Source organism: Mustela erminea, chromosome 9, assembly GCF_009829155.1.
Source record: "Mustela erminea isolate mMusErm1 chromosome 9, mMusErm1.Pri, whole genome shotgun sequence".
Taxonomy (NCBI): Eukaryota; Metazoa; Chordata; class Mammalia; order Carnivora; family Mustelidae; genus Mustela; species Mustela erminea.
The window spans coordinates 104,743,842-104,771,515 of record NC_045622.1 but is presented as its reverse complement, the minus strand read 5'-3'; the positions used below and the strand labels follow the sequence as shown (position 1 = coordinate 104,771,515).

The following is a 27,674-nucleotide window of genomic DNA, read 5'->3' as shown; positions in this document are numbered from 1 at the left end:
TAGCTTCACCTGCCCCATCGTGCAGGTAACTGACTTGAGTCTCAGCATTGCCCAAGGACAGAATCAGAATCACCCACTGCGTCAGCATCTTGACATGGGAGACCCGGCTGATCTGGAAGCACAGCCCAGAGAAGAAAGAATGCCTTGGCCCCCAGCCCACCAGCGGCCTGAGACACGGGGCGGCAGGGCCAGGGTCCGGGACATTCTGCCAAGGCCCCCCATCCCCACAATACCCACAGCAGGCTTGAAGGAACACACTTTATTATTCTAGCTCTCGAACACTAGAGGCTAAAATTCCGCTGAATTCTACCAACCTATTTACAGAGTGCTGTGTGCAGGCCAGGCGGGGCTGGGCTGGTTCTCCCCCAACCCCCCACCCAGTGCAGCCTCCAAACAGGCCTGGGCCCCGTTCTGCCTGCAGCACACAGAGGACATTTATATACACACGGCAACCCCCCGAGACAGAACACCAGGCAGGATGGCACCGAGCGACAGAGGGGCGGACAGGTAGACACACACACAGGGGCTGAGACCGCTGAGCAGGCCCGGGGGCCTCAGTACTTCTTCAAGCTGTAGGCCAGGCTGCTGGGGACCCTGGCACCAAGCAGGGGCGGCGAGTTCCAGACAGCAGAGCTGGTGCGCTTGTGGTAGCGGGGTTTGCTCTTTTTGAAGATGTCCTCCAAGTCCAGAGGGAGGATGCTTCCAAAGAGCTCGAGCAGGTTCGGTGGGTGGTAGTACTGGTGGATGATGGCCTGGCTTAGCTGAGTGCCTGCGGGAGGACACGGAGGGTCAGGTCACTGCCTTGGGGCTCCTCGTGAGTCTCTCCAACCCCCGGCCCCTTGTCGCCTTCTCCGCCCCAGCATGCCCCCAGGTCTGCCACACTGGCTCCTTTCTCAGGACCCTCGTTCCCTGAAAACGCTCTTCCTGCCTGTTCCCACTGCCATCCTCTGGCAGCTTCACCTGAACACGGGTCCCCAGGTGCTCACGTGGGCCAGGCCCTGGGTCACTGCATGACCTCGTTATCCCCACAGCCACCAGGGAGGCCGCTCCTTCATCCTCCCCATTTGATAATGGTGAGACTTGCCCAAGGGCCCACGGCTAGTGACTGGGGGGAGCTGGGGTCTGGAGACCAGTCCAGCTCCAGAACGTAAGCACATACTGCCATCCCCGACCGCTGTGCTCGGGTGCTTCTCCCCCTTCCCCTGACCACTGCCACGTCCCGTGGCACAGGGAGCTCACCAATGGGGCCCCTGGGCCAAGGCTATGGGTGGCACACAGCCTTGTTAGGGGGTCCCTGGGGGAGGTCAGGAAGTGAAACATGCGCCTGGCACTTATAAACACTAACTCACTTCATCCTAAATAACCCTTCTCAGCAGGCATCACCCCCACTTCACAGATGAGAAAACCGAGCCAGGTTAAGCTGGTGAAGGTCAAGCACCATTAGGGGGCCACTCGGGCATGCTGACCCCCCTGCCTGCTGCCACCTCCCAAATGACCTGATGTCAGACGTTAAGGAGACTAAATCAGATTCTAGCCAACAGGGAGTTCAAGCAAGGTGACACCAAAGCAAGCTGTCTTCTGGAGAGAGCTGATCCCCTATGGGGCTCTGGGCCCTTCTCTCCGGGCAGTGAGACTGCATTCCACCCTCAGCCCAGCTCAGCTCACTCGATAAAGTGCCCACAGTACGCACGGGCCCCGCCCCTTTCCCAGTAGGCCTTGCACCCCGGTCTTCAGTGGCCTGGTCACCCTCACCCACGCGCCTGTTTAAACATCGCAGCTTGTCTACTCTGGGATCATATCCTGCTCAAGCGTCCCTGCCTCAGGTGTTCCCCAGCTGCCCGGAACTGCCAGCTCCAGTTCTTGTGGTGCTGCCTAAAACCTGTTAGCCCATCTTGGTGTTACTCCTACCCGAAGCTGCTTATTTGGGTCTACCTCCAGCTGGCCCATTGGGTAGGGCTCCAAGGGGGGGGCACAGAGCCAAGCGGGAACAGCCAGCACCAGGCGTCCGGGCAGCCAGCCATAATTTAACTCATTTCTTGAGAAGAGAGGCGCCCCCCACCGTCCAACTGGTCCTCAGATAAGCCCACTGGCTATACAGTGCCCGCCCTCCCCTGGCACATCCCAAGGTCCACCACAGGCTTGTTGGGCGAGTAGCCAGCCCATGGGTACAAGAGCCTCCTGGCACCCACAGCTGGCAGGCCACTATGTCCAAGATCCAAGATGTCACAAGAGAGGACCTAGGTCTCCTGAGGAACTCTGAGTCCTGCTTACCTCTGGCCCAGGTAGGGATAGGCTTCCGGGGATGGGCCTCGTCATCGGTGGAGTCGTCGCTATTCAGGTCCATCCCGTAGTTATCTGGGTTGATCTTGGGGGGGGCCCTGTGGCCCTGTGGCGTCATCTGATAGGAGGTACAAGCTGGAGACTGGAGAAGACGAACATGGCTGTCAGTTCCCCTGGCCCGCCTTCTTGCCTCTCTCACCGCCGAGGGCCGCTGGGGCTCTAGTCAGCACCTCTCATTTCATGGGGAGTAAGATAGGTTCAGGGGCTCACTTTTTAATTTTAAAAAAGTCATACCACAATGACTGTATCTTCCCTTTCCTTTCCTTTTTAAAATTTTTTTTCCATTTTATTTTCTTTCTTTTCAGTACTCCAGAACTCATTCTTTGTATCTTCCTTTTTCAAGTTAAAGTGCTTTGCAAACATTCTTCCTGGTCAGTGTGTCTCCAGCAGCCAGGAATATCCCCCTGGGAACCCCATAACTGGTGCTTACCTTAACCATCTGTTATAGATGAACATTTGGCTCAATGCATCCTCATAAGCTATACTGCAATGAAAACCCTTCCACGTACGTTGTTTGTAAGAGCATTATACTGTTACAAGGGCTCGTTACAGAAATTCTAGTACGAGGGGCGCCTGGCTGCCTCGGTCGGTTGAGTGTCCAACTCTTGATTTTGGCTCAAGTCATGATCTCTCTCCTGTAAGGGTACCTTTCTTTCACATTATACTCTCTAAAAGAATTTAGTTTCTTCTTCCTTTTTTTTTTTTTTTTTTCCATAACAAATTCCACTTTTAAGAGTAAGAAAATGGTAAAAACAACTGGGCCACCTGTATCCTTCCTCCTTCTTCCGGTCCTAGTACATAGTCTGTGCCTCCAGCTACTGGGAAGGGAAGGACCAGGGACCAGAGCCTCTCCACTCGGGTGCCCGGCCTCACCTGCACATCCACAGTCACATTCAGGCCTTTGCTGGCCGCCGCCGCCGCCCTGGCTTTCCTCTGCTGCTCCTCCTGCAGCCGCTCCTCCGCCAGGCGCTGCTCCTCTTCCTGGGGCGCGCGGAGGCCGGTGTCAGAGACCGAGCGCGCAAGCCGCGTGCCCTCGCCCCCTCCCCCACGCCAACCCCACACAGCCAGGCAGGCGAGGCATCTGCTGGGCCGGTGACCCCCAGGTCGGCCCGGAGCTCGGCACGGACCCCACAGGAGCCCCCGGCCCGCTCTCCTTTACCTTCTTTTTCTTCTCCTCGAGCTCCCTCTGCAGCCGCTCCTTCTGCAGCCGCAGCGCCTTCTCGCGCTCCCTCTCCTGCAGCTCCCTGAGGACCAAAGCGAGAGCCTGTCAGGGCAGGAAGCCGAGGCCTGGCCCAGTTCCCAGTACCAGAAGAGCCTGCCCTTTCGCAGACCCCAAGTGAAGGGGGCAGCCACCTCCTGGGGACAGCTGCGCGCGCGAGGCCAGGACGCCGCCTGGGCCAGCGGGGCGTGGGCCCCTCACCTCTCGGCCTGGAGCCGCTCCTGCTCCCGCCGGCGCTCCTGCTCCCGCTGCTCGGCCAGCTGCCGCTCCTGCTCCCGCTGCTGCTCCCGCTGCTCCGCCAGCCTCTTGGCCTCGGCCGCCCTGCGCAGCCGCTCCTGCTCCTCCTCCTTCTTCTTCTGCAGCTCTTGGTGCCGCCGCTCTTCCTCCTCCTGTGAAGGGAGAGCAAGGTCGGGGGCGAGGGGAAGGGGCTGCAGAAGGAGCAAGGACAGTGTGGGCAGAGCGCTGCTCCCTCCCAGCGGCGAGAGCCCGGGCAGAGCTCCACCAAGAATCACCAGGAAAAGTGCCTGTTGTGCAGCAGCAGAGCCGGCAGTCAGGGGCAGAGACCGGAGCCAGACCACCCACCTGCTGTCTGACCCCAGCCAAGCGGCTTAGGCTCTCTGGCCTCGGTTTCCTCATGAATAAATGGGGACAAGAGTAATACCCACAACCTCAGGAAGTTGCCGAGTTCATACACAGAACATACTTCGGTGTCTGGCATGTAGCAGACACTAACTAAACTGTAGTTATTTGGGGCACCAGGGAGGCTCAGTGGGTTATAAAGCCTCTGCCTTCGGCTCAGGTCATGATCCCAGGGTCCTGGGATCGAGCTCCGCATCGGGCTCTCTGCTCTGCAGGGAGCCTGCTTCCCTTCCTCTCTCTGCCTGCCTCTCTGCCTACTTGTGATCTCTGTCAAATAAATAAACGGAATCTTTAAAAAAATAAAATAAAATAAAAAATAAATTATAGTTATTTATTTGTACTTAACCCCCTAGTGACAGATTTGGGTTCCCTGTCGTTCCTCTGCACACCAACCCTATCAAGTAGATATCACTGTTACCAGAAGGACCTGAAGCCCAGCAAGGTCAAGTGACCTGCCCAGGGTCACACAGCTGCCAAGCGGCAGAGCCGAGACTGGAAGTCTGGCTCCAGGGTCTGTACGCTTAACTCTCGAACGGTCACCTCCACAGCAAACGGGAGGGAAGTTCCTGTCACCATCCACGTCTCCCAGGCATTTGCTGAACCTCCTCCGGGGCTGAAGCCACGGGAGCCCCCAAGCCCAGCCCAACCAAGTGGGGTGCGCCCAGTGGTGCCGGGGGACTGAGGCACATGCCAGCCTTCCCCTCCCTTCCTGAAGCCCGAGCCCGTCGGCCCACCTGCCCTCATACCTGCTGGAGCCTCCGGAGCCGCCGCGCCTCCTCCTCCTGCTTCCGGCGCGCCTCCACCTCCTCCATCTTCTTGGCTGCTGCCTTCTTCCTGGCTTTCTCCTCAGCCAGCCGCTCCTCCTTGGCCTGCAGAGCGCACCCAGATGTGTCCATGAGCACACCCCTCCTCACTCAGCCCTGCAGAACGGGCGCCGAACCCTGCGCTCCCTGCCCCTGCAAGACATGCTTGCTCCCCACGACCCAAGGGAGGGGCACCCGGAAGCCCCGCCCCGCCCCCCCCCCAGTCTGACCTGCTTGGGGCCCACCAGGGTGCAGCCCAGCCCAGAGCGCAGCACCCAGCAGCCCGAGGCTCGCACCTTCTCAGTCTTCTCGTCGATCTGAGCAAACTTCTGCTCAATCTGCTTCTTCTTCTCCTCCTTCATCTGCTCCACCCGTTCCCGGGCCTGCAGCACCTTGCGGAGGCGCTCCTCGCGCTTCCTGCGGGCACAGGGCAGTGGTGGGGAGCCCAGCGAGTGGAGGCGAGGCCGGGGCAGGGCAGGGGCCCGGAGGCAGAGCACTTACAGCTTCACCTCCTCCAGCCGCCGCCGCTTGTCTTCCTCCACCTTCTGCCTGCGGAGCAGCTCGGCCTCCTCCTTCCGCCGCAGGTTCTCGAGGCGCTGCCGCTCCTTCTCCTGGGGTGAGGTGGGGTGGGGTGGGATGAGGCGGGGTGGGGGGTAAGTGAGGCCCTGGTGCAGCAGGGGTGCCCCCCGGGCCCCCTGCCAGACTGCTAGAGAGGCAGAGCTGCCCCCAAACATGCCTCCCTCCCCAGTCAGATTGAAGTCTGCGGCTACAGTCCTTGGGGGGGCCCTAAGGCCTCCTGATTGCCCTTGACTAAACCCTGCCACATCGCAGCAGCACAAAAATCGGGCTCAAAATTGGATCTAAGTTCTGATTACAACTATGTTAAAGTGCACTTACGAAGCGAAGGAAGGGTAAGATCAGGAAGAGACAGACAGCTGTAGAAATTGCGGTTAACGTTCCACACAGGGCATGGTGGGCACACAATGTTCATCTATTAGTACTAGGCTGTCACTTTTATGCTATGTGTACACACACACACACACAGGCTCTTTTGTGTTTCTCAATATTTGAAAAAAATGGAATACAGCCAAATGCTAACAAAGATTACTATAGGCTGGGGAGATAAAATTAAGGATGGCAGAGTCTCTGTGATACAGGAACATTGTGATTTTTAGCACTTTTGTAAAGTACTAGTTGGTTGTTCAGCAGAACAGTGCTGGGACCCTCCTCCTCCACGTGCCCCGAAAGCCCCAGAGGCACAGCAGGGGGCAAGCACAGGTCACAGGTGGGGACACGGAGCACTCCCTGGCCAAGGACAAGAGTGGTACTTGCTCCCTGCCGGCCAGGGCAAGAGGGTGGTGGCTGGGACCTGGACCCCTTTCCTGCCTCCCATCAGGCTCTCTCGCCTCTGGGCTCGGCCACCCAGAGGCCCCTCTCCCTGCATGAGTGACTGTCCATTTCCCCTTGGCCTCTGCTCCTCACTGCAAATTTCCCACCTAGAAATCTGGGCCCAAGGTAATACGGCCCTAAAGATGGAGAGCAGGGCTCCTCCCGGTTGAGAGCAGACACTCCGCGCGGCCTCTCCCACTCAACGTGGCCATAAACGCCTGCATGGAGCAGCTGTGTGAGGGCTATGCGGGCAGACAGAGGGGGAAGAGCAGGCTTCGGAGCATCACCGAATCCACAGGAAGTTTATTATTTTTCCTCTCATCTAAACTCAATGAGGTCTGAAACCCCAAAGGGCCCTGTGCAGTGCAGACAGACAGAATGTGGGAAAGGCCCTCTCGTTCTGACTCGGGGTGGAAAGGGGACGTCTAATGCTCAGAGTATGCAGGAAGCCCGATCTTGGTTTGTCCTTTTCTTCGTCCTCTCATGCCCCAGGCCATGAAAAACCCTGTGACAGTGGGGACAGCCACAGTTAGAAGAAACTGCAGCGTCAAAACCCTGAGGGAGGAGAAGCTTCCCCTCCCTACTGCGGGGCTGTGATCCCGGAAGCTTGGGCCAAGGCTGCCTCTCCCGCCCAGCAGCTGACTCCGGATGCGGCCGTGGAAGCATGAGGCATGGCAGGGTAATAAAGCCTCAGCTTCCTGGCTGGGGGGCCGAGAGGGAGAACCGCAGAGACAGGAAGCGTACAGTATGGATGGAGAAAACAATACTGTCAGGTTGTGTGCGAAGGCCAAGGCTCAGCTGCGGGGGGCAAACGCATACACACGACCCTGACTATCACACTGCTCTTCTAAAAATGTTTCGACAGTAGTCCGGTTCTTGAGACAACTGGCAAAACAGAAAATCTCAGCAGACAGAAGATCCAGAAAAAAAGTAAATTGGGAATTTGAGAGCTCAAAATACAGTAACGGAGATTAAAAAAAATAAAAAACTCAGTACCTAGGTCCAAGAGCAGAATGGCAAAGATAGGCAGTTATCAATAAACGTGAAAATAAGTCAATGAAACGCCATCTGATCCAAACAGAGAGAAAAAGCTACTGAAGAGAAACGGAGCCCAAAGGACTGCGGGACACACAGGAAGGCCCACCGCCTGCATGGGTGTCGTCGCCACCCACGATGGAGAGAAAGGACATAATACTAAAACTTTCTTAGCAACAGTGGCTGCGAACACTCCACATTTGGTCAAAGATGTAACTCTGCAGGTTCAAGGTCACCCAGGCAGAAGTCAACTCCCACCCCCTGCTGTCCGCTGAGGAACACACCTGGGAGGCAAAGTTCACGTGGTACCTGGAGCACCCACCACCCTCTGTTCCTGCCCCAGGGGCTGAGCAGACTCCTGCTTCCCACAGGGCTCAGCAAAACCAGTTTTGTTCTGGAAGTCTGAGTGCTAAAATTGCCCAACACAGGTCAGGGAAACTGTCCTGGGCATTGTGAACTTTATAGGAGAAAGCAAGAATTGTCCGTGTCATAGAATCCGTGTGTGCCCTCTGTCCCATGCCTCCAATGTGGGCTGGGCTGTCCCTCCTCCCCAGAGGCCGCACTGAGGCCAAGGCAGCAGGGGAGAAAACCAAGCTTGTTGAGCCCCTTCTGCCTCCAGGAGCCTCAACCAAGCAGTCTCTCTGCCTTTTACTCAAAATCACTTCGTACAAAGCCCTGTGCTGGGTGCTTGGAACACAGGTCTTTGGCACATCCATTTCTATGAAACGACCTTGATCTCATTCTGTAGCCAAAGGAAACTCAGCCAAAGGTTAAGAAAGGAGTCCGAGGTCCCTGTGACCCACTTATGCCCCCTGTCTCCGAACATAGAAACGGCCCACCGGCCCCAGATGCTCAGCTGAAGGGGACCAGCTTCCTCGCAGGAGAGGCAAGTTCAGGGCCTACCTGTCTAACTGCTGGGAAGCCCCTGATCTGTCTAGCCCGAGGCCCTCTGCTAAGAGGTAGAAGCCGTCCTAGCATTAGGCCCTTCAAAGCACCAGTGGGAACCAAGGAGACCCCAGGAAGCCAAGACTCCAAGCTAAGCCGATCCCGGCTATCTGGGGCTCCTTCCTCAGGGCCCGTGGCCTGGCTCAGCTCTGAGGTATCTGGGAAGAGAACAGCTTCCGTGGCCTTCTCTCCAGAGGCTGCTATTGGCAGTTCCACTGCTACGCCCACAAAACTCAGCCTTGAACCCTGGTTTCCCCCCTAGCTCCGCCCCTCAGGGCAGTAGCGAAGGTCTGTGACCCAATCCATCTTGGTGGCTCTGGGGACCAGAGACAACTTATCTGTTCTCTTCACAGCCCCAAACCCTGAGGGGGAGCCCAGAGCTGGGGAGTAGGGAGGGAGGTGCTGTGGGGAAATCCAAGCTGTGGCCCCCGCCAACGGCCGCAGGCCGCACCCCCTCTGCCTCCCTGGCTTCAGGGAGGTTCTGAGATCAACGTCCGTCCTCCCGGGAGCAGACACAAGGGCAGAGAGGATGGGGCCTGCACGGGGAGGGCACCCGGAAGGGCTGGGCGTCTCCAGGCAGCCACCCAGCGCCTCCGGCTCCCCCACCCCCTCGGCCGCACCCCTCCATTTCCCACGTTAGTGCTTCTACACGCGCTGGTGGGTTTGCAGGAGGAGGGCTAAGCAGGTAAGTGCTAGGGGGAGCTAGGTTACCGGGACAGGAAAAGGCTTTACTTACAACGAAGCTGCACTGTGGGGAAGAGGAGACAAGGAAAAAGCCAGGAGTTAATGGCAGGCTGGGGGACGCCCTGAAAGCCGGCCACCCTCTTGGCCATGCCAGCATCGGTGTGGGGCCCGCAGCCTCTCATCAGCAGCCCCCCGGTGCCTGCCAGCTCAGCAGCCCCCATCCCCAGCGAGCACAGCGTCCACGTGTGTCCCTCACCTTAACTACTCAAGCCCCCAGAGTGGGCGTGGGGATGGATGGTCATGGCCATGGCCAGCTACGCCACTTCTACTACTTCTCAGCCCAGCGGCCAAGGCCCAGGTGTCACGGGCAACCAGCTAAGCCTCTAAGCTGTGGTGCAGAGCCCAGGGAGCAGGGACAGTCCTCCAGTAGCCATAGAGGAGGGAGCTGGCCCTTGGCCAGGGCCAGGTCACGGCTGCCTTGGTCCAGACCCATGCTCCTCCCGGCAGCCGAGGGGATTGGAGTCTCTGGCCGCACCAGCCGGCTGGAGCAAAGCTCGGCCAGGGCCACGGGCTCCCTCACCTTAGGGTCCATGCGCAGGGGAGTGTTGCGCTTGATGAAAGATTTCATGACGCTGCTGCGGGGCGCCGAGGTCGGGGTCATGAGCATCTGGTTCCTCTGCACGGTGTGCAGGAAGGTCCGGAGGGGCCGCACCACCTGCGGGAGGGGACCAAGGTAAGGACAAGGCCGCGGGGGGCAGGGGACCGAAGGAGGGAGGGAGGGTTGGCAGGTGCCCGCTCACCTTGCTGGCAGGGCAGGGAGGGGAAGGGGTCTTGCTCCTGGGGGCCTGCAGCTCCTCGTCCTCCAGCTGCGGCTCCTCCTCCAGCTCACTGACCGCCTGCTTGTAGCTGCGCTTCCTCCTGCCGCAGCGGGGCGAGAGGCGCGGCGCAGGGCTGAGCCCAGGACCCTCCCCAGAGCCCCAAGCTCACCCTGTAAGAGGTCCCCCACGAACAGAAGTGGGCCCAGCACAGGGCTCCCGACTTAAAAGCTCTGCTGAGGTGGGGTCTCCCTGACCGACTCTCTGCTGCCCAGAGGAAGGGAAGTGGCCTGTCCCAGGTCACACAGCCAGGAGGGTGCAGAGGACAGGGTCTGGGATCGGGTCATCCACTCCCGGACCAGGTCTGTGTCATCGCAGTGAGCCAGCTCCTTCATTCAGCCAGGGTACTAGGCCCCCTCACCTCCCCGCTGAGAGGAAACTGAGGCCCCCAACCCCATGCCCACCCTCCCGAACAAGGACTCCAGGTTCATGCCCCTCTGGGCCCCTCAGAATTGTTGCCTGCAAGGCCCTGACTGGATGCAAACCTGACACTCTGGGGGCGCTCCTTGGGGCCATCTGCTTGGTCAGTCTTGGGCTCTGTAAAGAGAGCAATTTTGGTGAGGCCACAGGGACAGCTTGGAGGGGCCAGCCCCCCCACCCCCCGCCCCAAGCAGCAGCCACGGCAGGGGCAAGGCTCTCTTCCTGGAAGACCCCAAGGTGGCCAGTGGCAGACACCATCAGCCTCAGCACCGAATGGCCTCAAGACATCTGGGGACATCCGGAGCCCAGCATGCTATTTCCTGCCCGTGGACTCCCTCACCCCCCAGCCTGGCCCTGTGACAAGAACGGCAGGACAGTCCTATTGAGGTGACCCCAACCACGTCTCTCCACCAACACTGAGAGTTGGTGGGGGTGGGTACACTTCAGGAGCAGAAGCCTGTGGAAACTGGAAACTCTAACAGACCCCTCACCCGGCTTCAAAACCGCACTCCTCCAGGGCCTGTGGGCCGGGGCTGGCATGCCGGGAGGAGGGAAGGGCTCCTCACACGCGATGTGGGGTAGTACCTTCTGTTTCACTGCCCAAGGAGAGCAAGCATCTCCCCCTCCTGCTTAATACTCTCCCCCAAAGGGACCTTAGAGCTCACCCATGGGCTGCAGGGCTGGCACGGCCCTTGTCCCTGACCCCCGCATAAAGCTGGGAAGCCATGTTCAAAGACCTCATAGTTCTCATGCTCTTCCCACCGAGAAGACATAAGCCAGGCCTTGGACGCCCGTGGCAGCTAGTCTGGGGGTGCCAGAGCCCAGAGCTCTCCTGTCCTCTTCACACAGGGGACCCACAAAGGTGAGAAGTGAGCCAGCGGCCAAGACATAACAAGGCCAGGTGTTCACGCCCCAGCACAGGGATCCCCCCACTGCCTCCAGGAGGGGGGGCACAAGCCTCTGACAGACAGACAGAGTGAGGCCAAGGCCACCAAGGCCAGCATGGTCCTGGTCTCGTGCTGGAGCTGGACCAGCACGCGGCCCTGGAGCTCACGTACATGGCAGGTCAGACTCACCTTGCTGCCCTTCAGAGGGCGTTTCCTGGCCACCAGCCACAGGTCGCGAGCCAGGTGTGCTAATGGCAATCTTGGTGGCACTGCGGGGCGCGTTCTTCAGGACCTGAGGGAGAAACCAAGGCTTTGGGGTCTCCCCTGGGACTCCCAGGCCCTTGAGCACTCCTCTCCCTGACCTGCTCGCCTTACCTCCGGTTCAGCTGCCTCCACGGGCTCAGCCTCCTTGCCGGGCTTCTGCTCAGGGCTGAAAGCAGAGCAAGAGGCATGTGGGATGCGCCCAGCCGGCCTGGGTCCTCCTCAAAGGAGCCCCCCCACCCCATCAAATGCACTGGCCTGGGTCACAAACCCACAGTGCCAGGCAGGCCAGGAGGACAGTAGCCAGAGGCAGCAGCTCCCTGGAGTGGCTGCCGCCTGGGCAGACGAGGATGGTCAGCTTCCGAATTCAGCTGCATTGGGGATGTCAGCCCCTTCCCGGCTCTACCCTAATCCCGCATGTCCCAATAAGCCACTGTCTCTCGTGTCTTGTGAGGCCACTTTTCCATTCACAGAAGGGCCAGCAGACCCTTTGGATTTGCCAACCCATGAAGCCCACGCCCCTAGGGTAAGGCTTGGAAGAGTCAAGGCCAGGCCAAGGCTGACAAATGTGTGCGGCTACAGCCATAGGCTGTCCCCACCAGGAGGGAAAGCTCAGGCACAGGAAATGCTTCTAGCCTGGAGCTCACGTACACAGAAATCCATGTACCCTGCCCAGCCCTGGAAAGGTCCCCAAGCCCTAGAACTGAACTCACCCAACTTTCTGGGGCACCTCAACATTCAGGAGCCTCTCCAGGTAACTGTGACCTGAGGGGAAAACAAATGAACGAATGATGCCGCAGAAACTGGCCAGGTGCCACTCCAATAGGCCCAGAGAGCCAGGTGCTGGTTGGGGTGTGGCTTCCCTTCACCAGACCCAGACCCTCTCCACCCCAAAGACCCCTCCCTTCACCAGACCCAGACCTTCTCCACCTCAGAAACCTTTTTCTTCACCAGACCCAGGCCCTCTCTACCTCAGAGACCTTTCTCACTAAACACAGACCCTCTCCATCCCAGAGACCCCACCCTTCACTGGGCGCAGAGGTCCTGAGCACACTCTCCCTGCTCCTAGTGCCCTCAGTAGAGCTGTTGGCTTATGTCTCCTACTACTCCCTAGCCGGCAACCTGCCCATCTGAGGGCAAGTCTTGGCTCCTTCACAGGGCTAGGAGTATCTAGTGACTATCTGATTCCAGGCCCCCAACATCCAGCATGGGGCCCAACAAAAAGCAGCTCATTCATTCAGCAATTATTCTTTGAGGGCCTACTATGTACGAGGCCCTGAGCCAGGCCCTGGGGACCCAATGGTGAGCAAAACGAACAGAGCCACTCTCCGGTCTACAGAACCATCAAACGATGCAGTGAAAGACGGGTGGTATGTGTGACGACAGGAAAGAGCAGAGGATTTTGAAAGACTATAAGGGGGCCAGGACCTGAGCTGGTCTAGGGGCTGGGACATGAAGGAAAACCAGGACACAACGGGGCAGGGTTGGCAGGGAGAAGGATGTCCAGCTCAGTGGTTCCCAAAGCGTACTCTCGGATCCCTGGAAGTCAAGTGCCCAACCCTTTCAGCCAGGATCCGTGAAGTCCTGTTTCCACTGCAACACAGAAACAATTTTCCCTTCTCACTGTGCTGGGGTTTGCCCTGAAAGAGCAAAAGCAATGCTAGGTGAGACTGCTGGAGCGTGAGCACTCGACAGAAGTCACGAAACCAGCTGTACGCCACACTCAGCACAGAAATGTTTCCCTTAAGAATGTCCTCAATGAAGGAGTAAAAACTATGAATTTTATCAAATCTAAATGTAAGTGTGTGTCTTCTGAACCCTCCGTGTGGAGGGTGGAAAGTTTGCACAGTGCCCTCTGGTGCACAGCCATGTCTCTGCGGAAAGTGCCCATGTTTGAGTACCCAGCTCAACTAGCCACTTTTTCACAGAACTATTTTTCATTGAAAAGGCAACTGGCAAACCATGGCTAGTCAGTCTTGGATAGCTGGCAGGACCCAAGTACTGCCACTCCAGGGAGCTGCTGGCTCTGGCTACCGTCCTCCTGGCCTGCCTGGCACTGTGGGTTTGTGACCCAGGCCAGTGCATCTGATGGGGTGGGGAGGGGCTCCTGTGAGGAGGACCCAGGCCGGCTGGGTGTATCTTAAAAAATGAAGTGAGCCTGTCGCTTAATATGAAACAATAAATATTTGTTGCCAATAATTCAAAAAACAAGCCCCCCCCAAAAAAGGCCAAAAACAGAATTTTGAAAATATGTATGCACTACCATGAGCTTCATAGCTTCCCAATACCTAAAGACTTTTCTGGTAAGATCAGAAAGCAAATATGCTCCTTTTGAAGAAACAGATGATGAAGGGTGTTGACATTTAGAAGATCCACGTAACTCAGTAACACAGTATTATCCAAATGATCGATGCACGAGGCTACAAAATGAGACATGGCTAAAAGTTCCGTTCAAAGTGGAAGACAGACCAGGGTGGGATCAAGGATAGTTTCTGATTCTCCACTGCAGTGAGCTTCTAAGAAGCCACCACTTGTGTTAAGAATGCACAACATTATCTGGAAAAAAAAAAAAATGAATGTGCACAATTATCTGAAAAGACTTTTAAAGTACTCCTCTCTTTTCCAACTACGTATCTGCGTGGGGCCAGCTTTTCTTCATAGGCTTTAACCCAAACAACACAAGCCAGCAGATGGGAGTACAGAACCCAGATGCGTCTTTTCGAGCCACACATGCAAAAGATCTGCAAGACGTAGAGCGTGCCCAGTCTCCTCCTTACAGTTGTTTTAGAAAAGAGTTACTTATTCTATTCATTAAAAAAAAAAAACTAATGTTAATAGACAATGGGCTTTTTTTATATCAAAGTATTGAATAATATTCTTAATCTTTACTGTCGAAATAAGTAATAGGACTACAGAGAATATAACATTCAATAGTACTGAAACATTTTACATCCCTCAGATTTAGTTTCTGATATGGTAGCTACCAGTGGAAAGAACCCTCATCATCAGAAGCTCTTTGGGGTCCTCCATAATTTTTAAGACTGGAAGCAGCTGCTTAGACCGAAAGTTGAGAGCTGCTGGTCTAGGCGGCAGGAACAGCACCTGCGAAGGCCGTGAGGCAGGAAAGGGCGGACTTTCCTGAGGTGAGGCTGAGAGGCAGTTGAGGCGAGGCCAGGCAGTGCCCATGGGCATAGGGGAAGGCAGGAAGAAGAACAAAGGGCTGGAGCAGCAAACTTGAGACACAGAGAGGAGAAGCAGGACCCTGCGAGCCCGCCTGCAGTCACGGGGGGGCCTGCTGCCACGTGCGGGGGCCAGCAGCCTTATGGCTCCCCTCCTTGTCTCACATCCCAGCTCAGCGCTCGCTGAGGGAGCCGAGGGGTGGGGAGACACCACGTGATGCACCTTCCACCAGCGCAAGGACTCCTCCGGAATGTTAAGTGCCATCTCCATGCCATTGGGGCCTCGGGCCAGGTGTGGTGGCAGGGAGATGGCGTCAGTCCTGGCCAAGGGACGGATGGGCTGTTCCCCAACACAGCGGTGGTTGGGGGACCCCAAAGAGGAGCCTGGCCCAAGGAGCAGGACCCTCCAAACACGCTGAAGCAGGCTCTGCCTAACCACGTCCCAACCCACCCCCCTACCCCCAACACCAGCCCAGTGGCTCCCTCTGGCCAACGCGCACCAGGCCAAAAGCGCAGGGAATGAATGCCCCTGCCCGGCAGCCCCTCGCCTCGGTGCCCCACCTGACTTCCAGGGGTGCCCCCCACCCCGCCCCCGGCAGCACCAGGCCCCTTCACGGGCAGGCCTTCCTGTCTCACTTCCCCACGAGCCCGCTGCAGGCATTTCCCGCACCTCCAAAATTAACAAGCCGCACTCAAATCCTGACATCAAGGCTGCTTGGGAACACAAACTAAGACAACCCCCCCGCAAGTTGCCTGTCAGCCAAGCCCCAGAGCCTAAGCATCAGGAAGGCCTCCAGGAAGCCTCTCTTCCTCACTGTTCCACACCCTTGCAGCCCAATTCAGGTCAAGGTCAGCCTTGCCACACCCAGATGGAGCTTCAGGAACACAGGCCTTCTGCGGTCTTACGGTTTAAGACTGACGGAGCTGGTACCCTCCCCTCGCACTAAGATGAGGTCCAACACTCAAGGCAAGTGTTCTCACCATTCAGCGGACGGGAAAACTGAGGTCCTGAGAGGGTGCGCCCAAGGTCACGGAGGCTCTGTGTGAATCCAGGGCTTCACTGCCAGGTTTTCCCATCTCCCTCCTTTCCTCCTCCTCCCACGTCAAGGTGGACCAGCCCCGCGCTCAGAGTGTGGAAGACTTGTCTAGAGTCTCTCTCCCACCCCCGTCCCGGCTCTAGAGCCTCTGTGGGAAGAAAGTGGAACACACTGGCCCTGGATAAAAGACCTAGGTTTGAACCTCAACACTGGCCATTAATCACAGGGACACTGTGGCCAACCTCCCTGGACCTCAGTTTCCTCGTCTGTAAAATTAGAGTGTCAGACTAGATTTGTGCTCTCCAGTATGGGAGCCACTAGTTTAAATCTAAATTAAGTAAAATGTAATAAAACTAAAAATTCAGTTCCTCAATCACACTAGCCACTTTTGGGGGAGCTCAACAGCCACATAGGGCTAGCAGCAGCTATGGTAGGGGACAGCAGACAGGGCACATTTACTCGGCTGAGGAAAGCTCTAGGGACAGCGCCTTGCTAGATGGTTCCCCGGAGCTCCTCTGGCTGAGCCAGGCATCAAGGACCCTCCACGGCGCCCCGAACCGCTGCGGATCCCCACGCCCCAGACTCACAGATGATGCGGGCCGAGGCGGCCGGCTCTTCCGCCGCTTTCTTGCCAATCCTTCTGCTAGACCTGCGGACGGGTTTCTCCTTCCGGTCCACCAGCGAGTACTTCTCGGCCAGCGACACCTGGCAGCCAGGGGAGGACGGCGCGATCAGGCTGCGCCGCACTGACTGCGGGTCCACGCGGGTGCCCGTGGGCGTGGAGCAGTTGTCCGGCTGGATGGGAGCCAGCACCCGCTCCTGCCATGGGGACGCCGGAGAGCCCGACAGGTCCTGCGGGCCCAGAGAAGCCTGCGCGATCCTGAGCTTGGAGGCTGACCGGCCTGCTCCGACCCCTCGGCCCTTGGGGTCCTGGGGTGTGGCCTTTAGGGAGGTCACGGTGACAGATTCCAGTCTCCCGGCCTCTGGTTTCTTGGGGGTTGATTCCTCTTCCGACATCGAGATGCTAGGGGAGGCAGGAGCTGCGGCTGGAGGGGAGGGAGCCCCGGAAGGCGACTGGGCAGACTTGATCCCGCGGAGGTGCTGCTCGGCGCTACCGCGCTCGCTGACGCTGATCTCCACCACCGGCACCAGCTGGCCCTCGGCCAGGCTGTTCGCGGGCTTCTTGGTCAGCGCTGTGGGAGACTCGGGGCTGGACGAGGGGGCAGCGGACGCCGCGGTGGCCGCTACCGCTGCGGCCGCGGCGCGGGTCATCCGCCGCAGGACAGAGCCGTTCTCGCCCACCACCGTGGCCAGCTTCTCCACCTTGTCCTTGCTGCGGAGGTGGCGGGAGCTCAGCTGGCTGCTCCGGGTTTTTCTGCGGGACAACCTGCCGGAGGCAGCCGGAGCAGAAGCTGAGACAACCCCACACGGCAAGGGGCACCCCACAATCGAGCAGCGGCACACCCATCTCCCCAGGAGCCACTAGCTTGCATGGCGTATGACTCAGAGGGCTGGCAGGAGGAAGACCAAGGCCAAACACCAGCCGAGACCGCTGGCTGCTCCTCTCTGAGCCTCAGCCGCCTTACCTATAAAGCTGGGACAATGCCAGATCGGACAGAACTGCTGGGAAGATTAAACTCACACAAAGCTCCCGCTGACTGAGAGCGCACTGTGCCACGCATCTAGTCATGCTGAGCTGAGGAGCTCTAGTCATGCTGTCGCTAAATCCACAAGAAGACTCTGAGAGGCGGGGACCACCCTCCTCACCTTAGAGACAAGCAAACTGAGGCTCAAAGGTAGAAAATTAACCCAGCCGAGAAGGGGCAGAGCTAGGGTGTGTGCGTGAGGGACTACCTGACCCCAAGACCCAGCCTCTCTCCCCCAGGACTCTGCAATCCATAGTCATTTCCATGGGCATCGTCAAACCCAGCAACAGGAGGAACCCTGGTCCACACCTCTGGTTCCTTGCTCCCAAGCAAAAGTTTGGATTCTCTTTTTTCTCCCACCTCTGGAAATCCTTCCCATCCCCCAAGACCCAGAACACACACAAACACACACACACACACACACACACGCGCGCACACTCTGTCTGGACTCCACAGTCTAGGGGTCTTCGGTCACACTTTATTTCCCTGGGACATTCTACCCCTCAGCATGGTCCTCATGGTATCCACCACTACCCCTGCCGGCCTCCGCTCCCCATGAACGCCCGCGAACCAATGCCCCCCCGGCGGGCGCCAAGCCTCCACGGACCCCACCTGCCCAGCTGACCCTCCTCGCACCTTTTCCGGATGGGGTCTCTGTTTTCATCCTGAACATAGGAAACCCGTCTCTTCTTCCGTCGGTTCTTCTGAGAAGGTGTTTTGGGCATCAGCTCAGGCTCCTTATTAAATTCTCTGTTTGGTACAAGGACAGTGATGTTCGAAGCTGCTCCAGAACCACAAGCTCCCTGACCCAGCCTGGCCCCACCCCTTTCCTGGCAGTGACAGGTTGAGCCCGGGTGACCCACACCAGGCTTTGTAGGCCACCTGCAAGCCCCCTGCCAGGCATTCGGGGCTTCGTCCCAGAGACACAGAGCGGAGCAAGGCTCCCAGGCAAGCCTCTGCAGCCCCATCCTGAGGCCCAGCCCAGGACCACCTCCCCTTCTTCCCATTATCCTAGGGGAGCCCCCAGCACACCTTGCACTCTGGAGGGAACCCTGGCAGCCTGTCTCGCGGGTCAGGTAGGGATGAAGGCTGCTGTGCTCCCAAGGCACCTCCTGCCAGCACACGCCTGCCTTTACCTGGTGAACATGCGCTCGGCCTCCTCCTTGATCTCTTCCAGCCACACCAAGTCCTTATTGTCCACATTGCAGATGAACTCCATGAGCTTCTGGTCGCATAGCTCCAGCAGGTGAATGGGCCCTGGGGCTGTCGACCCCATGGTGGCGCTGGCTGGTGAAAGGGAACAAGAAGCCCAAGGGCTCAGGGTTGGGGGCTAGGACCTCCCCCAGGGGAAGAGCCTGCCAGGGCCCAGCTCCCGTCCTCAGCCACAATCACCCAATAACTGAATCAGATCCCCTTCCTGCTCACAGCCACCCCCACAGGGGCAAAATCCCAAATGCCAATCCACTAACCACATTTTAGAAAAAGGAGGGCCCCCCTTCTTGCTGTTCAAATGCCTTCCCAGCTGACCCCCCCAACCCCCAGCCCACTATCCCCTTAAGTCCACACTTCCCAGCCAATTCCGGTAGCAACAGTCCTTACAAGTGGTCTTTTCTGGGGCTTAAAATGACAAGACATGGCCAACTGCTTTCCTGGATCAGGGAGAAACTGCAGGCAGCACAGGGCCCCTCTCTACCTGCACAACCTCAGGCCTGTGGGCTCTCCTCTTACTACCTAGGGGTGAGCAAGGGCTAGACACAGCCACCCTGAGCTACACACAAGCTACACACAAGCTGACCCTTGGCATCAGGCCAAAGAACATCAGCTCCAACAGCTTCTTCAAAAGGTCAGTGAACAGAGGGTTCTGCATTCCACGGGAGTTGGTAAGAAAGTAGGGGTTCAGAGACATGCTCCTCTCCAAAGAGCCCCCTACCACCTTCTCCCTTAAACTGAAATGCCCTAGAAATGAATGAGAGAGAATGAGGGGAGTGGATAAACCATGTCTTAATTTTCAGAAAATACAAAAAACACACAATCAATGTCTCTTCATTTCTAAAACAAACCAGCAACTCAGGTATCCTCCTTAAGGTTCAGTTATAAAATCATCATCAAAGCCCCAGGCCAGGAAGAAGTGTTCATTACAGTCATAACAGGAGCTCAGTAAACATCCTTACAGGGAAATGAATGAGTGATGGACATCAGCCATCATAACAGACGGCATGTCTCCTGTCTCATGCCACGACAATGACCCACCACCCTGATCTACACCCCTAAAAGCAAGAGACTGCAGAGCTCAGCCTCCCACTGAAGATGGAAGCCCCTGGTTGGGACGTCTGGATGCCACAGTCAGTTAAGTGGCTTGGTTTTGGCTTGGGTCATGACCCCAGGGTCACTCTGCTCTCAGCTGGGAGTCCAGAGTTTCTCTCTCCCTCTGCCCCTGCCCCACTCTGCACAAGTTCTCTTTCTAATAAATAAATATTAAAAAAAAAAAAAACTGAAGCTCCCAGAAGGAGGTTCTAAATCACTGATCCCTTGACACCTCATAGAGCTTAACACCAGGCCCTTGTTGCAGCTTCACAAGACTTCCTGGGGCCTGATTTCCAGGGCACGCTAGCCTTTGTTCCTCAAGCAAGATCTGTCCTCCGTCTGGAAACTTCTGTCTCCGATTTGTACCTGCATCTCAGCAACACAGGAAGGACCCGACCACCACCAAGATCCCATCTATAGATTTCAGTTCTCTGCAGGGCACTTGGGTAACTGTGTATCTATCTGTTCACTTACTGCCTGTCTCTGCCCACTAAACATTTGCTCCCCCACTTGTAAGCCTTTGTCTGTCTTGCTTGCAGATGAAAGCCCAGAGCATGGCACAGTGCCTGGCATAAACGGACTACTTATTGAATGAATTAATTCATCTGTCAGTTCTACACCTAGAAATAAACGTCCTATATGTACCTCTCCGCCCAGGCAACACACAGGGACACCATTCGACACAGGTTAGGGCACGCCATACACAGGTTAGGCTCCTGCTCCTAGATGCCAGGAGCAGCCCTAATCAGGGTAGGGCCAGTTAGGAAGAACTGCAGAAGCTTTGGGCAGTAACAGTTCTGAAGCCAGCCAATCACAGGCATGGCCTCTGTGCTGCCATCCCTCCCCTCAGACCCTCTGTCCCAGAGCTCAGCCCTGGTAAACTGCAGGACCCCAGTTCCAGGCCAGGAAAGAGAAAATTGTTTAAAGAAGCCAAAACCAAAACAAAGGTTCGCTGAAGAGATACAGCAAGCAACACTATACTATCTTTTTTCTTTTTTAAGTAATTGTTCAAAATAGCAGAGTTGGTGAGAGCTTCTTTCACAACGTGCAAAAAAAGTGTTTATTTAGGCTTCTTCCATGATAAAGGTGGTTTGTTTTTTGTGTTTTTTTGAGATCTCAGCTTGGCTCTTTAAAAAGGGTCACTCTAAGTTAGAACAGAGAGATGACTCTAAGAAAGGATCAGTGTACCACAGAGGCTCCTGGAAAGAACAGTAAGAAAATCTCTTCTGCCCGTGAAGAACCTGTGTGCACAAATCACGGCAGCCAACATCCCACCAAGGGAGAAGGGAGCGCACCTTCCTCTCCCAGTGCTTCCCTCACACCACCCACGAGACAGGGGCCCGTTTATTGAGGTGCAGGAAGTGGAGCACTTAACCGTCTACCACACCTCAGCGAAGGTCTGGTCGCGATCATAAATAGCTGCTCCCACGTACTGAGCCCTGCCTCAGTGCTCAGGTAGAGCATCATCCCATTTACCGCCCACCATGATCTCAAGGACACCCGTGTGCAGATGAGGAAACTGAGGCAAAGAGAAGTCGAAGTCCCCCAGTAAGTCAGGGGCGGGGCCTGGATTTAAACCGTGCTCCTGACCAAAATCTATGCCGCCGGCTCGATTTCAGTCTTTGAAGGGTGGGCGCCCGGTTTGGGCCTGGACACCCGCAGGGAAGACCACGGCGGCGGGATGGAACCGAACCGCTCGCTGACTGCGAAAGTCCTTGCGGAGGGACAAATGAGGGGCGGCCCTGGCCTCCGGAAATGGTCAATTTAAAACGTTGCTTGGCTGGTGGGGGAGGTGTTGAGCGAGGGTTAACTGTACAGAAATGCCATCTGGCATAATCCCGGGTTGGTGTGCGTTTCATGTGCGTGCAGGTCAACAAAGGGTCTCCAAGCACAAAACAAGGCACCCGACCGGAAAGGGGAGGGAATATTATTCTTTCGGAATCTGATGACCTAGGCGGAGGATAAGGGGTCATCTCAGGCCCCGGGGCCAAGGCAGATCACCTCGCCACCTGAAGAAGTGGCCCGTGCATTTCCAGGCCGCGGGGCGAAGCGGGGGGTGTCACACCCCCGGTCCGGAGTTGGCGGGAGGGTAGAGAACCGCCAACCACCCCCAGCCCCGCCGGCCGCCCCGCGCACTCACTCGACTGCACCGCGTCTGCTAAGTGCTGCTCCGATCCAAGTCCGGCGGCCTCCCTAGCAGAGCCCCCCGCCGGCCCAAAACTCTCGGCTCTGGGTCTCCAGGGCTCACCGCTTCGGAGACGCAATGGGGCCGCGCAGCGCGGCGAAACCTCCGAAATTTCAAAACTGAAGATTCGACCAATCCCCGGCGAGTTTGTCTAGACGCTACAAGACTCTAAGCCAATCAGATAAGAGAAAGCGCGAGCCCGGCCACCTATTAGCTACGTGGGTTGGCAGTCTGCGGGACTAAGGGGAGGGGAAAGGAAGGGCTGAAACTTTAACCTGCTCAGCTTCCGGGAGCGACGGCAGGCGGCGGAGGGAGGAAGTCGCGCCCGGCGGTGGATGCGCGCGCACGACCCCTCACGCCGGAACTGCAAGCCCCAACATGCACTGCGAGGCCCCGCGGGAGGCGGGGGAAGTCGTTGAGGAGGGGCGGGGCATCGGTGGGGCGGGGCATCGGTGGGGCCGGACCTCAGAACCCTGCTTACATCGCGGGAACCTTAAGCTTTGCAGTTTCTTGGTCTAGCTCTCTTCTTCATGCTGGATGGCATCTATCTGACCTCTGCCATTTTTGAGAATTTAAAAGGATATTCTTTATAGAGCGCGCCAGACTTTGTGTTTCTCCAGAGCCCAGCAGCCTGAGTCCTACCTATACTGGCCCTTGAGTGTTTCTTTGGAACAGTGTTCTCAACCCCAAATGGCAATATTACCACATCGAGAAATTTCTTTAGTCATTCACTTTACTCTGAGTCAGGGTTGCCAAAGCAATTAAATCTGGAAGAGGTACTCATCACCTGTGTTCATTGCTGCAGCATTATGAATAATAGCCAAGAGGTGGAGGCAGTCTAAATATTTATCAGTTGATGACTGGATAAAGAAAATGGGGCATAGGCATACACTAGACTATTGTTCCCCAGCCTTGCAGGGAAAAAAATAAAATAAAATGCTGTCATCTGCTATGACACAGTGAACCTTAAGGACACGATGCCAAGTGAAATGAGTCAGTCACAGAAAGACCAACATTTCATGATTTTGCTTACAAGAGGTATCTAAAGCAGTCAAACTCTTAGACACAGAAAGTAGAGTGGTGTGTTTGCCAGGTGCTGGGGAAGAGGAGGGGAGAGGGGAATTATTCAATATAGTTTCTGTTTTGTGAGATGGAAAATTACGGAAGTTTTAGGAATCTGCTGCACAATAATGTGCTTGTAGTTAATATACTGTAATGTCCATGTAAAAATGGTTAAGATGGTAAATTTTTATGTTTTGACCAAGATTGGGGGAAAAAAAGTTAAGCTGGATCATCTTTCCAGTTCCTATGTTTCTGTGGCATAGCTTTTTTTTTTTTTTTTTAAGATTTTATTTATTTATTTATTTGACAGAGAGAGAGATAGCAAGACAGGGAACACAAGCAGCGGGAGTTGGAAAAGGAGAAGCAGACTCTCCACAGAGCAGGGAGCCCAGCCTGGGGGCTGTGATTCCAGGACTCTGGGATCACATCCCCAGCAGAAGGCAGGTGCCCCTGAACCTCCTACCCAGTCTAGTTCCACTGCCTCCTTTCACAGGGGAATAACAATGGCCTTCACCCCCGGATGCCTTTTTGGCCCCCCATGTTTGTCTTACTTAGCCTCCTTTAGAGATGTCCAGCACTGCCCATTTCAACCCCCAAATCATGTAAAAGCAAACTGAGAGGCGGGAAAGTGAGAGGAAAGTGTGTGTAAGGAGAAGTCTTGTTCTACTCCACCCAGCCCTAGAGGCCCGTGTCTGTTTACCTTGGACCACTGCCCTGTGGAACATAGGGAGGAACAACCTGGCCAATAAGAGCAGAAACTTACCTCCAAGCTACCATTTCCTGAACGCCCACTCCGCGACTATATTCATTCCCACACTCTTCCATGCATTTTCTCCTCACAACAGGCTGTAGAGTTTTATCCCCCTTTTAACTGGTGAAAAAAGAGGGTAAGTAACCTGTGGAGATAGAGTAGCTAAAGAACTGGAACCAAACCTCAAGTCTTAGGGCACCTGGGTGGCTCAGTCGTTAAGCGTCTGCCTTTGGCTCAGGTCATGATCCCAGGGTCCTGAGATCAAGCCCCGCATTGAGTTCCCTGCTTGGCAGGAAGCCTGCTTCTCCCTCTCCCACTCCCCTGCTTGTGTTCCCCCTCTCGCTGTGTCTCTATCAAATAAAAATAAGTAAAATCTTTAAAAAAAAAAAACCCTCAAGTATCTGGAAGAGCTTGCCTCCTCTTTAGGAAGAATTATTTAGGGCAGATGTGAGAAAAGAGATGTATTTAGATGCCTTCAAATCACAGGAAGACTACCCTGGCCCCCCCCCCAAAAAAAAGAATTAGTTAAACTTACTCTTTTTTTTAAAGTTTTTATTTAAAAAAAAAAGAAAGATTTTATTTATTTATTTGAGAGAGAGTGAGAGAGGGCATGAGATGGGAGAAGGTCAGGGGTAGAAGCGAACGCCCATGGAGTTGGGAGCCCGATGCGGGACTTGATCCTGGGACTCCGGGATCATGACCTGAGCTGAAGGTAGGTGTTTAACCAACCGAGCCACCCAGGCACCCTCCTTTGCCCATTTTAATTTATTTATTTTTTGTTTTTTTAAAGGTTTTATTTATTTGTCCGATAGAGATCACAAGTAGGCAGAGAGGCAGGCAGAGAGAGGGAGAAGCAGACTTCCTGCTGAGCAGAGAGTCTGGTTTGGGGCTCGATCCCAGAACCCTGGGATCATGATCCAAGCCGAAGGCAGAGGCTTTAACCCACTGAGCCACCTAGGTGCCCCCTTTGCCCGTTTTAAAACTGGACTGTTTGTTTCATTGTTGTTGAGTGGTAGGAATTTTCTTATATATTTTGGATATGAACCCCTCATCGGATATGTGGTTTGCAAATATTTCCTTCCATTCTGTAGGTTGCCTTTTCATTCTATGGATTATTTGCTTCACTGGGCAGAAATTTTAAAGTTTGAGGTAGTCCCATTTGTCTATTTTTGTTCTTGTTACCTGTGCTTTTAGTGTCACACTCAAGAAATCATCGCCAGGCCACTGCCAAGGAGTTTTTCCTCATGTTTTCTTCTAGGAGTTTACAATTTCAGGTTTTATATTTAAGTCTTTACTCCATTTTGAGTTAATATTTAGGAGTTAATTTCTTTTTAAGATTTTATTTATTTATTTATTTATTTTACAGAGAGAGGGAGAGCGCGCGCTCAAGAATGAGCGCACAGGGGTGGGGGGAGGAGCAGAGGGAGAGAAACAAGCAGACACTGAACACCAAGTTCAATGCGGAGGTTTGACCCCCACGACCCTGAGACCATGGCTTGAGCTGAAATCAAGAGTCAGATGCTTAACCCACTGAGCCACCCAGGCACTAAGTTAATTTCTGAGTTAATGAGTTAATTTTTAAGATAGGGGCCCAGTTTCAGGGCATATGGGTGGCTCAATCAGTTAAGCATCTGCCTTCATTCAGCTCAGGTCATGATTGGGGTGTGGTGTCCCTGCTCAGGGGGAGCCTGCTTCTCCCTCTCTCTCTGCCCCTCCCCGCCCCCGACTCATGCTCATGCGCTCACACGTGCTCGCTCTCTCCCTCTCTCTCTCTCAAATAAATAAGTAAAATCTTAAAAAAAAAAAAAGGGGGAGGCCCATTCTTTTGCTTGTGAATATCCAGTTTTCCCAATACCTTTAATTGAGGAAACTGTTTTGTCCCCACTCTGCATTCCTGGTGCCTTCATGAAAGATTAGTAGATCATATATGTGTGGGCTTATTTCTGGGTTCCCTATTCTGTTCCATTGGTCTGTGTGTCTGTTTTCGTGCCAGTATCACATTTTCTATTACTAAGGCTCCGTGATATATTTTGGAATCAGGAAAGGCGATGCCTCCAACTTTCTTTTGCTTAAGATTGATTTGAGCAATTTGGTCTTTTGTGGTTCCGTGTGAACTTTGGGATTATTTTTCCTATTTCTATCAAGAATGCCATTGAAACTTGGTAGAAATTGCACTGAACCTGTAGATTACCCCAGATAGAACAGACATTTAACAATACCAAGTATTCCCGGCCATGGGCACAGGATGTTTTTCCATTTCTTTACGTCTCTTTATTTCCTGTCGTCAAAGTTTAATCATTTCCAGTGCACCGGTCATTTACCTTTTTGGTAAGTGTACTCCTAAGCATTTAATTCTCTCTGTTGCTATTGAGAATTGTATTGTTTTCTTTCTTTTGAAATATTTATTTATTTATTTATTTGAGATTGAGAAAGAGAAAGGGGAGGAGTAAAGAGAGAGAGAGAGAGAGGATCCCAAGCGGACTCCCCACTGAACGCTGAGCCTGACCCAGGTCTCAATCTCAGGTCTGTGAGATCACAAAAGGAGAGGAAACCAAGAGTCATGTGTGACTTGACCATTCGTGCTCAAGAATTTTCTGGAGAGGGTTGCCTGGGTGGCTTAGTCGTTCAGCATCTGCTTTCAGCTCAGGTCATGATCCCAGGGTCCTGGGATGGAGCCCCGCATCAGGCTCTTTGCTCAGTGGGAAGTCTGCTTCTCCCTCTCTCACTCCTCTGCTGTGTTCCCTCTCTTGCTGTGTCTCTCTCTGTCAAATAAATAAAATCTTTAAAAATATATTTTAAGAAAAGCACATACAGGCCAAATCTAGGAGAATATAAAATAGGCTTCCTTAAAACTCTCAGAAAGTCTTTTTTCTTTCTTTCTTTCTTTTCTGTTTTCTTTTCTTTGTTTTTTTTACCGTCACTGTGGGAAGAGTTTCCCAATTTGATGCACAAAGACCGCCAGGCTGCATGTAACCTCCTCCCTACACTGAAACCCTCTGGGGTAGAAGCTATAGTCAAAGATACAACGTGGGCTCTGAATGACTACCGAAATCAAACAACCTTTGTTCTGTGTGCTGGGCAAGGAGTATCCTGATCTAGCATGTAAGGCCAAGCAAGGTGGTAACATTGGAGTCATGTCCACCTCTGCCTGGGCTTGGTTTTAACTGTGGTGCCTGGCTAGAGGATTTCTGACTTCTGGGACCAGAAATAATAATTGAGATGTGTGCAACCGCAATTATAAAGATGGAAGCTACACGGCCAGCCCCTTCTCTAAGTTAGGGAGTCCTTGGTGCACCCTAAGAATAAATAATAAATACATAAATTTTAAAAATATTTTTAAAATATTTAAAATTTACTAGCTTTATACATGTAAAATGAACTTTAAAACTTCAAGACGAATCAGGGTTTTAACATCTAACTTGAATAAACTAAATATTTTAACAAAATCCAGTCACTCTCGATTTACCTTTTGACGCACAAAGGCCACTCTCAAGGGCACCACCAGATTCTTCAAAGTTATTGTACAGGAATTACCAACAATCTTATCATCCAACTAGTATACCCGGGCTGAGCGCTGTTCTGTCCCAAAGATTCCAACCACCTCAGCTGTCCGTGGGTCAAAGCTCTGCATCTGCAACTCCGCGGGGCTTCAGCTCACGGCACCACCTCAGGAGAGAGAGACCAAGCAGTCCAGGGGCTCAATCCCAGATGTTTCCTTACATCAGTGATTACGCTCTGGCTCTTCCTTCGGTCCAAGGCGTAAAAAGAAGGGTCTCATTTGTGGAGGTCCATTTCTACCATTGTTTAAGACAGGTCTTGTCCCTTGCCCTGTTCCTTCATCGCGGCTGGTAGAGGAATTTGTCCTGTTCCTTCATCACAGCTGGTAGAGGAAGTCCTCTGTGATGTGTGTTTTATTTGGGGAGCCTCTGTATTGAGGTCGTAAAAAAACAAACAAAACAAACAAAAAAAACACTCTTTTTTGTTGCCGCCTTATGATAATGGCTGAAGGAAAG

At 54.6% G+C, this 27,674-nt stretch overlaps 1 protein-coding gene across 3 annotated transcripts; it reads right to left on the bottom strand.

The window, feature by feature from the left end:
* On the bottom strand, positions 1-27,674 carry INCENP (inner centromere protein). Of its 3 annotated transcripts, none has more exons than XM_032358467.1 (19): positions 27,382-27,674; positions 18,496-18,646; positions 17,996-18,109; positions 16,301-17,100; positions 12,211-12,262; positions 11,612-11,666; positions 11,426-11,528; positions 10,415-10,466; positions 9,855-9,972; positions 9,635-9,769; positions 9,107-9,118; positions 5,503-5,612; positions 5,298-5,418; positions 4,945-5,067; positions 3,761-3,948; positions 3,500-3,584; positions 3,214-3,321; positions 2,272-2,422; positions 1-769 (listed from the first exon to the last, which is right to left on the bottom strand). In XM_032358467.1, the coding sequence occupies exons 2-19, from the start codon at positions 18,633-18,635 to the stop codon at positions 555-557; spliced, it is 2,682 nt and encodes an 893-aa protein (XP_032214358.1). In that variant the 5' UTR covers positions 18,636-18,646; positions 27,382-27,674; the 3' UTR covers positions 1-554. The 3 variants fall into 3 exon arrangements, with proteins under 3 accessions (XP_032214358.1, XP_032214357.1, XP_032214359.1); XM_032358466.1 differs by lacking the exon at positions 27,382-27,674 and adding an exon at positions 21,804-22,112; XM_032358468.1 differs by lacking the exons at positions 9,107-9,118; positions 27,382-27,674 and adding an exon at positions 21,804-22,109.